Below are 11,583 nucleotides of genomic sequence, written 5' to 3'. Positions count from 1 at the left end.
GTACTGTTGGATTCTATTAGCAAGGATCTTGTTGAGGATTTTGGCGTCCATATTCATTAGGGAATTCGGAGACAGAACAGTTTATAAAGCCCTGATCTCACCTATCTTATCTCATTCGTTTTTTAAAACAAGCAGGGAAGTTTTAGAGACTGAAGAACACTGAAGATTAAGAGGTTAGTAAGTTTGTAACAGATGTGGAACTTGAACAGTAGCTCCTGGTGTAAAATCCACTCTTTCCACTATTCCATGTGGCATTTTGAAAATAAGAACTCGGGGTCTAATGGTCTGTCCATAGTTAGCATTTATCTCAATCTCTTTCTTGAGTGATTCTGAAAATATGTTTTTTAAAGTTTTAGTGAGGTATGATTGATACACAATGAACTACTATTTAAAGTCCACAGTTCGATAAGTTTTGACATGTATATACCTGTGAAATAATATCAACTCAATCAAAATAGTAAACATATTCATCATTGCCAAAAGTTTTCTCATGCCTCTTTATGATTCCTCCTTCCTGTCCTACCCCCCTGATGTCACTATAAACGTGTTTCTGTTTTCTAGAGTTTTATGTAAATGGAGTCATACAGTATGCACTTCTTTCTGTCTGCCTTCTTTTATTCAGTATCATTATTTTGAGATTCATTCTTCTTGTGTGTATCAATTGTTGATTCCTTTTTCTTGCTGGGGTAATTTGCTTACCCATGAACCTAAGTATGGATATTGGGGCTGTTTCCAGCCTGGATTATTTCCAGTATGGGATGTTTACAAATAAAACTGCTATAAACACTCATGTTCAAGTCTTTGCGTGGACATATGCTTTCTTTTCTCTTAGGTAGATACTGAGAAGTAGGATGGCTACATCATACGGCACGTGTATGTTTAAGTTTTCAAGAAACTGACAAACTGTTCTCTAAATTGGCTGTACCATTTTATATTCCCATCAGCAGTGTGTGAGCATTCCAATTCCTCCACATCCTCTCTAACAGTTGATATGGTCCATCTTTTTAATTTTAGTCACACTTAAGTGTGTAGTGAAATCTCATTATGATTTTAGTTTGCTTTTCCCTAACAGACTTCTGTAGAGCATCTTTTTTTTTCTTCTTCTTCTCTCCTTCCCCCCCACCAGCATCTTTTCATATGCTTGTTTGATTTCTGTATATCTTTGGAGAAGTGTCTGTTCAGATTTCTTAGACCATTTCTTAATTGGGTTGTTTTCTTATTGATTTTTGAGAGTTCTTTATATATTCTGGACTCAGGTCCATAATTTGTCAGATACATGCTTTGCAAGCATTTTCTCCCAGTGCATTAGTTGTCTTTTCATTATCTTAATAGTGTCTTTCATAAAGAAGAAATGTTTTTATTTTGATGAAGTCCAACTTACCAATTTATTTGTTACAGATTGTGCTTTTCGTGTCATACCTAAGTATCTTTGCCTAACCCAAGGTCACAAAGTTTTTCTCCTGTGTTTTCTTCTATAAGCTGTGTAGTTTTATGTTTTGTACTTAGGTCCACGATCCATTTTGTTTATGCCGTGAGGTATAGATCAAAGTTCTTTTTTTTTGTTTAAAGATATTCCAGTTGTTCCAGCACCATTTGTTGAAAAGCCTTTGTACTTTTGTTAAAATCAAATTGTCCGTAAAAGTGTGAGTCTTTTTCTGGAATTATTCATTCCATTGATCTGTGTGTCTGTGTTTATAACAGTATCACGCTGTTTTAATTACTGTAGCTTTATAATAAGTCATGAAATCAGGCAGTGTTAGCCCTCCAACTTTGAGTTTCTTTTTCAAAGTTGTTTCAGCTATTCTCAATAGTTTGCATTCCCATTTGAATTTATGATAAGCTTGTCGGTTTTTACAAAAGCCTCCTAGGAATTTTAATGGGATCATGTTGAACTTAGAGATCAGTTGCCATCTGAACAAAATCTACTCACCAATGAACAAGGTATATATCTCCATTTATTTAGGTTTTTTTTTTTTTTTTTTTTTTAAATAATTTTTTTAAAGATTTTTTATTTATTCGACAGAGATAGAGACAGCCAGCGAGAGAGGGAACACAAACAGGGGGAGTGGGAGAGAAAGAAGCAGGCTCATAGCAGAGGAGCCTGACGTGGGGCTCGATCCCATAACGCCGGGATCACGCCCTGAGCCGAAGGCAGACGCTTTAACCGCTGAGCCACCCAGGCGCCCCATAGGTTTTTTTTTTTGTTAAAGATTTTATTTATTTGTTTGAGAGAGACAGACAGAGATAGTAAGAAAGAGCACAAATGGGGAGAGGAGGAAGAAGCAGGCTCCCTGCTGAGCAGGATGCAGGGCTCAATCCTAGGACCCTAACCTGAGCTGAAGGCAGATGCTAAACCAACTGAGCCACCCAGGCGCCCCCAGGTTTTAATTTCTCTTAGTGTTTTCGAGTTTTCGGTATACCAGCACCCCTTTTGTCAGATTTATACCTAAGTACTTCATATTTTTTGTATTTTAGCATTTTTCATATTTTTAATGCATAGTATTACTTTTTAAATTTTAACCTGATTATTCATTTGTAGCCTACAGAAATGCAACTGATTTTTGTGTATTAATCCTGTATACTGCAGCCTAGCTAAATTCACTTAGTAGTTACATTAGTTTTTTGTAGATTCCATTGGATTTTCTATATAGATGATCATGTCATCTTTGAATAAAGATAGTTTTACTTCTTGCTTTCCAATCTGGATGCCTTTTATTCCTTTTTTTTTTTTTTAAAGATTTTATTTGAGAGAACATGAGCAGGGGGATGGGCAGAGGGAGAGGGAGAAATAGACTTCCGTCTGAGTGGGGAGCCTGATGGAGGGCTTGATCCTAGGACCCAGAGATCATGACCTGAGCCAAAGTCAGATGCTTAACCAAATGAGCCACCCAAGTGCCCCATGGATGCCTTTTATTCTAATACATTGTTGAATAGGAATGGTGAGAGTGGCTATCTTTATCTTGTTCTTGACCATTAAGTATGATTTTAGCTGTAGATTTTTTATAGTTGCCCGTTATCAGGTTGCATGTGTACTACAAAACCTAAAACAACCACTAGAAAGAGTTGTAGCTAATAAGTCAACAAATACGATAAAATCAAAGAATAAAAAATACACAACTATATTGAACCACATTCAGCTATGGTTCAGGTTTTCTGCTTTTTTGCATACCTGATAATTTTACCTTTTGGAATGCTAGATATTTTTGTATTCCTAAAAATATTCTTTTTTTACACCCAAACATGGGGAGAGGGAGAGGGAGGGAATCTCCAGCAGACTGCCCGTTGAGCACAGAGCCCAACACAGGGCTTGATCTCAGGACCTATGAGATCATGACCTGAGCTGAAATCAAGAGTCGGATGCCTAGCTGACTGAGCCACCCAGGTACTCCTACTAAAAATATTCTTGAGCTTTGCTCTGGGATGCGGTTAATTGACTTAGAAACAGTTTGACCCTTTTGAGCCTGGCTTTATGATTTCTTAGGCAGATGTGAAACACTGCTCAGTCTATGGCTGATTATTCCCACTTCTGGTCTTTGTGAGTTCTCTACCCAGTGCCCTGTGAACTATGATTTTTTCCAGTCTGACTATTGGGAATAAGTACTATTCCCATTCCTATTCCCTCCAATCCCTTTGGATGGTTCTTTCCCTGGCCTTGTGGTTTTCTCACATGCATGCAGTGGCCAGTACCCGCTAAGGACTCACAGTGGTCCTGGTGCAGCTCTCCAGGCTTCTCTCTCTCTTGTATTCTTCCCTGCAAACTCCAACCACCTGTTCTCCCCAGACTTTCAGCTCCACCTCCTCAACTTGGAGAGCCATGCTCTGCCTGCATCCTCCTCCCTTTGCCATGCCTTGAAAACTCTCAAAGCAAGAGCTGGAGGAATCACAGGGCTTACCTGGTTTATTTCCAAAATCTCAGGCAGAAATCATTGTTCTCTGTTGCCTCATTCCAGTTTCTTGAAAACTGTTTTTTCATGATTTTGTCTATCATTTTTGGTTGGTTGGGGTAGGAAAGTTAATCCAGGCTGTTATTCTGTCTTGTCCTGAATAGAAGTCCAAGTTGTGGGTGCCTGGGTGGCTCAGTTAGTTGAGCATCTGCCTTTGGTTCAGGTCCTGATCTCAGGGTCCTGGGATCGAGCCCATGTCAGGCTCCCTGCTCAGTGAGGAGTCTGCTTCTCTCTCTTCCTCTCGCCCCCCACTCGTTCTCTCTCTCTTACCCGCTCACTCACTCTGTCTCTCAAATAAATAAATGAAATCTTTTTTATGTGTGTTTTTATTTTAATAGAACTTTTTTTAAAGATTTTATTTATCTATTTGTCAGTGAGTGTACAAGCAGGGGGAACGGCAGGCAGAGAGAGAAGCAGGCTCCCTGCTGAGCAAGGACCCCCCCCCCCCAATGGCGGTACTCGATCCCAGAACCCTGGGACTGTGACCTGAGCCAAAGGCAGACGCTTAACCGACTGACCCCCCAGGTGTCCTAAACTTTTTTATTTTGAGATAATTGTAGATTCACAGGTGGTTGTAAGAAACAGTACAAAGTGATCCCACATAAAAAGCAAAACAGAGAGATCCAATATGCTCTTTTCCTAGTTTCCCCTAATGGTAACATTATATTACATATCATAACCACAGGATATTAACATTGATAGTCAAGATACAGAATAATTCTGTCACCACAAGGATGCCTTCATGTTGTTTTTTATAGACACACCCACTTGCCTCCTGCCCTCACCCCAACCTTAATCCCTGGTAACAAAGTTATAGTTACAACAATGGTCGCAACAGGGGTTTGAACTGAATGAGTCTACTCACATGTGGATTTTTTTCAAAAATACAGTACCTGTCTACTTACGTGGAATTTTTTTGATAAATACAGGACTGTAAATGTATTTTCTCTTATGGTTCTTGTAATATTTTGTCTAGCTTTATTGGAAGAATACAGTATATAATACATTTAACACACAAAGTATGTGTTAATCAACTGTTCATGTTATCGGTGAAGTTTCCAGTCAATAGTAGGGTATTAGTAATTTAGTTTGGGGGGAGTCAGAGTTATACATGCATTTTCATCTGTCCCTGTGTTTTTCAAAGGTCAACTGCAATCTGGTCTCCATTTCTGTGATTTGGCATTTATAGTGTTACATAGGTAGAGCCCTACACCATGTAACCTTTGGGAATTGGTCTTTTTTCACTCAGCATACTTCTCCCTGGAGATTGATTTGAGTCATTGTGTGCATCAATAATTTGTTCATTTTTATTGCTGAGTAGTACTCTGTGGTATGGACGTACCAATTTGTTTAAGCACTCGCCAGTTGAAGGGCATCTGAATTGGTTCCAGTTTTCCACTGTTGCCAGTGAAGCTTCTATAAAGCCTCGTACACAGGTTTTTGATGGTTGCACAAAACTTGTGTGAACAAGTTTTCACTTCTCTGTAATAGATTCCCGGAAGTAAATGTGAAGTTATGACCTCACATCCACTATGATGGCTATAATCAAAAAGTCAGGTAATAGCAAGTGTTGATGGAGAGGAATCAGAACTCTTACACACTGCTGGTGGGAATGCGCAAATGGTGCAGCTGCCTGGCAAAACACTCTCGTAATTCTATAAAAGATTAGACATAGGGCGCCTGGGCGGCTCAGTGTGTTAGGTATCTGACTCTTGATTTCGGCTCAGGTCATGATCTCAGGGTCATGTTATCTAGCCCCGGATTGGGCTCTGTGCTCAGCGGGAGTCTGCTTGAGATTCTCTCCCTCTGCCCCTCCCTGCTCTCTAAAATAATAAATAAGTAAATCTATACATAAATAGATAAATAAATAGCTACCATATGACCCAGGAATTTCATTCCTAGGTTATACCCAAGAGAAATGAAGATATATGTCCACAAAAAAACTTGTACACCAGTGTTCATAGCTATATTATTTGTAGTAATCAAAAGATGGAAACAACCCAAATGTCTGTCAACTGATAAGTGAACAATATATGGCCTATCCATACAATTGAATATTCTTTGACAGCAAAAAGGAATAAAATATTGATACATACTGCGATCTAGATGAACCTTGAAAACATCATGTGAAGTAACAGGAAGCAATCACGGAAGACCACATTTTGTATGCTACCATGTATAGGAAATGTTCAGAATAGGCAAATCTATAGATAGAAGGTAGATTAGTGGTTGCCTAAGACTGTGGAGGGGGAGTGGAATGAGGTTGGGGGAATTGAGGAAAGACTATTAAATGGGGTTCCTTGTGATGTGATGAAATGTTTTTAAATGAATTGTGATCAAGTATTATACAACTCTGTGAATATACTAACAACCATGGAGTTGTACATTTCAAGTGGGTGAATTGCATGGTATGTGAGTTATACCTTAGTGTGCTATTATTTAAAATAAAAGTGCAGGCATCTTTAAAAAAAGGGAAAGGATCAGTAAAGGATATCTGGGTGGGTCTGTCCTGGGCTTCTTTATTCCGTTCCATGATCTAGGTGTCTGTCCCTTTATTGATATGACACAGTCTTGATTACTATAGCTATACAAAAAAAAAGTCTTGAAGTTGAGTAGACTAAGTTTCCCACCTTATTCTTTTTTTATTCAAAATTGCTTTAGCTATTCTAGTTCCTTTGCCATTTCATATAAATTTTAGAATAATCTTGTTTATATCTACAAAAAATCTTGAGATTTGTATTGAAATTATATTAAACCTGTGTATCAGTTGGGGGAAATGAGCATGTTTATTGCAGTGAGTCTTCCAATCCATGCACACAGTATTACCCCCCCCATTTATTTAGATCTTTGATTCTTTGATCAGTGTTGTATAGTTCTCAGCACTCAAATCCTGTGCAAGTTTTGTTAAATTTATACCTAAATATTTCTTTTTTTGGAATGATTGTAAATGATAATGTATTTCTAAATTTTAGTATCTATAGTTCATTGCTAATAAATAGAAATACAATTGATTGCGTGAGGTGGTTTTAATTTTCTGATTTGTCTTAAGTAACAGCAAACATATTTAAAAATAACGTGATTTGAAAGTTATTCTTAAACAGTAAGGATATTTCCTGTAAGTGGAAAATCTGAAAATCAATTATGCTTTAATATTACTAAGAACATTAGAACTAATTGACTCTTGAATCACATGTACAATCTCACTTTCTTGGATCTATACCTTTACATGTTGTAAATATTAGTTTTAGATTCATCCTGCATGAAAAATATGGTACATTTTCTCTTAAAATTGGAAGTGTGTTAGGTGCTTAAAGTATTTTCTTGACAACCTTTATATTCCTATTACTGGATTTTTTTTTTTTTTAGACTGGTGTTATTCAGTATTTCTACATCGAAGACTGGCAGTTTGTTAATGATTATCGACATCCTGTTGGTGTGAAAAAGATTTTTCCTGACCCAAATGGAACCAGATTAGTTTTCATTGACGAAAAAAGTGATGGATTTGTCTACTGTCCGGTAAGTCTGGAAAATTTCTTAAGCATTAATTTTTTAAAAATGTAATATGCAAAGGAAAGTTGTTTTTAATATATATTATATATAAAATCATTTTTTCTTAATTAGTTCAAGGATTAGAGTACTTTGTTAAATCATGTTTGTGATCCATTTTTACAACTATTTACATTAAAACTTTTTCCATTATTCTGCAGTTTTTCATAGTGTCAGTCCCAAAAAGATTTTTTAAATGGAAAAATAGTTATATTCTGTACCACTTTAACCTTATTTACTGCACAATATTACAGTATATCTTGATGTACATGACTTTTCTCTCCAGGTATGCAATAAGCTTCAGAGGGCAGGGACTCCTTTCTGCCCACCTCACTTGATTTTCCTCTTCCCCTAATGATCCTAAACAGAAAGAAAAGGTATTTTTGTATAAGATAATTAAAAACAGATGGACCCTTTTTAGAATCAGTTACTCTTATCTTTATACATTCCTTACTTTTGTGAAAACAAATTAGAAAAAGGAGATGGGTTTTTATATCATTTACTATACTTGGATTTTTCATTTACTTACTTTTGATATCCAGTTAATGATTTAGTATGTTCTTGGTCACAGTTCACGTAGCCTACAGCTGCTCTCGGATGCATCTTTTTTTTTTTTTTTTAAGATTTTTTTATTTGAGAGAGAGAGACCTTGAGCATGAGCAGGGTGGGAGGGACAGAGGGAGAGGCAGACTCCCCACTGAGCGGGGAGCCCAACATGGGGCTTGGTCCCAGGACCGTGAGATCGTGACCTGAGATGAAGGCAGACGCTTAAGACTGAGCCACCCAAGTGCCCATCTCAGACACATCTTAATAACTGTTCCCCTGGTGTCTGTGCTTTGCCACTCAGGGAAGACCACTTCCCCTCACTGTCCACTTCACTAGATACTGGACTTCCTTCCTCCCTTCTATCCATCCTTCCTTCCTTCCTTCCTTTTCTCTCTTCCTTTCCTTTGTTCCTGTCTGTCTCTATTTCTCTTCCTTTAATTTTTTTTCTCTTTTTATCTTTGATAAATCTTTGTTATCTTTGATAAATACAACAGGTTTCCACAGGAGTACCTGGATTATTTAAGCAAAATTCCCAATGTGCCAATTCTTATTCTATCTATTCCTCTCCCAGTCACAGAACAAATGAGGGAAAATGACCTAAATGGGAAGATAACCCTGAGTTCTTTCTACTTGCTTAGGACATCCCTCTTGTACAGATGCCCTTTCTGTAACAGGGTCCCTGTCCAAGCCGCCCGACATCCCCACGTGGGCTTACCACAGATGCAAATACCTAGAAGGGAGGCAGGGAATCAGGGATGTGACAGGACTTAAGTCAGAATGGGGGTCTGACTGCTAGAGAAAGGGTGAAGACTTAGAGCAGTGTGAACGAGCTGATGCATTTGTCTTTCACCTTTTACAACTCTCCTTTCCTTGACAATCTCTGTTACAGAGGCTACATGACCTTCCTCACGGACTTGCTGTGAGGTGTCAGTGAGTTGATTCTTCCAAACACATGATCAGGCATGTGGTAGCTATTTAGCAGGTGTTATCTAAAGCCCTGCCTCTTTATTGCTTTACCGCCCTTAAACCCCTCAAGTTCCAGAATTATCTCACTTGCTGCTGCCCGTTCCACTCCTATTTCCAACTCTAACCTACAGTGATAAGAAGAAAAAAGTCCTGGTGAAACAAAATCCACACAAGAGACTGTGTGAGAGCACAGGCTCTCCCTAACCCAACCTGCGGGCAGCTGTTTGCTTTTAACCAAAGTCAGATCTCCCTGCTAGGTTGGAATCTTAGGGGGTTGGGCACGATATCCATGGGGAGTATGGCGCCCACAGGAGTGAGTTCCTCTTGTAAGTAACACCAGACAGTCCTTGTACAAGTAGGGCAAGCTCGGCAGGGAAGGGGAAGGCAGGCTTGTGGTGCGGAGCCTTCCCCACCACGCAGGGCACAGAGGAGGGGGCGCCTAGGCCCCTGGACTCCAGCCCAGAGTGCCGGGCACTTGGTTGGATTTGGTCACTCACCGTGTCCTAGCGTGTTCCCACTGCGGCCTACTCTGCTCCTCCTCTTCAGGGAATCTGACAGAAACATTGTTTCTGTGGTGCACATATGTGAAAATCTGTAACTATTCAGATCTTCTGTAGGAAAAATCTGCACAGAATTTCTGTACAGAAAATTTGTAACTGTGATTGCTGTTCCTCTTTAAAGTGCTTGCATTTACTGCAGGTTCCCTTCATATGTACATTTTCTCAACCAAGTTTTCCGCACTGTGTGCAGGGTAAGGAAGTGACTGACATTATACAGTAGAATTGGGAGAGGTGACCTGTTCCTTACAAATGCCCTCATACAACAGCCTTATACCCATCACTCTCTAAAGGCCCATTAAGGATGACGTGATATATTACAGGAAGTTAGTAAATCGGTGGGTGTGGTAGTTAAATGCACGGACTCTGAAGACAGACAAACAGACCTGGATTTAAGATTAGTAATAATAACAACTAATATTTTTGTGCTGAGTACTCCTTACATGTATCAGGTATCTCTTAATCCTTATAGCAGCCCAGAGATAAATACTCATATATTTTTTTAAGTAAACTTTAGGCCCAGACTGGGGCTCAGACTGATAACCCCGAGATCAAGAGTTACACATCCTACTGACGGAGCCAGCCGGGCGCCCCCAGCAAACACTCCTGTTATTGGCCATTTTGTACATGAAAAAACTAAGGTTAGAAAAGATAAGTAATTTGTCCAAGGTCACACAGCCGGAAAATGGCATCTGTGGTCTGAGCCTAGGGTGGCCTCCTCCAGAGGCCTCACTTTGATCGGAGGCCCAGTTTCACCGTTTATGAAACGGGTGCAGTGCTGCCTACCGTGTAGCTTGTTACGTGAACAGGAAACGGGACGATGTGTGTGAAGCATGTGGTACAGTGCCTGCCATGTGATAAACACTCCGGAAATGGTTACCTTTTTAAAAAAAATTCTGCCCCCAGTCCAGTGGCACTGGTGTGCACATCTGCACAAACCAGGTCAGTGTGACACAGTGGTTAGAAGCATAGACTGGGGGCCAGACTGCCTGCCTGCTGGGTCCAAGCCCTGGCTCTTCAGCTTACTCGCTGTGTGGCTTTGGGCACATTTCTTTGTGCCTGAGCTGCTTCGTCTGCAAAATGAGCATAAGAATGCCTTTCTTGGGGGCGCCTAGGTGGCTCAGTCGGTTAAGTGTCTACCTTCAGCTCAGGTTATGATCTCGGGATCCTGGGATTGAGCCCTGTGTCAGGCTACTGACTTCAGCTCAGGTCATGATCTCAGGTCCTGGGATCAAGCCCCAATCAGGCTCCCTGCGGAAGCCCACTTCTCCCTCTCCCTTTGCCCCTCCCCGCACTCATGTGGGCGCGCGTTCTTTCACGCACTCTCTCTCTCTCTCAAATAAATCTTAAAAAAAGAATGCCTATCTTGTACAATATGAGGTTAGAATTAAATGATGCATATAAATAATTAGCACAATGCCTGAGAAGTAGCACTATCTAATAGAAATATAATTGGAACCACATATAATTTAAAATTTTCTGCTAGCCACATTTTTCTACAAGAAGATAAAAAGAAACAGGTGAAATTAATGTTAACGTATTCAGCTCAATATTATTCAGTATGTAATCAATATAAAAAATGACTGGGCTGTTTTACCCTCTTTTTCATACTGGCTTCCTGAGATCTAGTGGATAGTTTAAACTTAGATCTCAGTCAGACCAGACACATTTCAGTGTTCACACAGCCACATGTGGCTGTGAATAGTGGCTACTATATTGGATAGCGCAGCTCTATAGTATTGTTCTTTGCAAGAATCTTACATTTCATTCTTATTTTGAGAGCAAGATGGGGGTAGGGAGGAGGCGGGTATCTCTCAGCTTCACATTCAGGACATATATAAGCCTGTCTGCCGAGGTCCCTGGAATATGTGCATTGATTTTTTTTTAATAGCTTATATCACTAACAGTATGTTTTATATTTATTGGAATGCATTCTAGAGAAGTTTTGGAAATAAAACAGACCCAGTGGAATTTATTTGATTTTCAAATATGGTATGAATTAATTTGTTTCTTCTCTAGCTGGA

The 11,583-nt window shown here is 39.5% G+C and overlaps 1 protein-coding gene across 4 annotated transcripts in view; it reads left to right on the top strand.

Moving 5' to 3' along the window:
• WDR19 (WD repeat domain 19) overlaps nucleotides 1–11,583 on the top strand; it is a 107,000-nt gene that overhangs the window by 45,439 nt on the left and 49,978 nt on the right. For all 4 annotated transcript variants that reach the window (XR_002143878.2, XM_011232244.3, XM_019805882.2 and 1 more), the window contains exon 15: nucleotides 7,311–7,460. Coding sequence is in view for 3 of the 4 variants with exons in the window: in XM_011232244.3 (XP_011230546.2) it covers nucleotides 7,311–7,460 (150 nt within the window). In the remaining variant the exon portion in view is untranslated. The remainder of the gene's footprint in view (nucleotides 1–7,310; nucleotides 7,461–11,583) is intronic.

The sequence above is a fragment of the Ailuropoda melanoleuca genome, chromosome 11 (assembly GCF_002007445.2).
Source record: "Ailuropoda melanoleuca isolate Jingjing chromosome 11, ASM200744v2, whole genome shotgun sequence".
NCBI lineage: Eukaryota > Metazoa > Chordata > Mammalia > Carnivora > Ursidae > Ailuropoda > Ailuropoda melanoleuca.
This window is presented reverse-complemented; position numbering and strand designations above follow the sequence as displayed.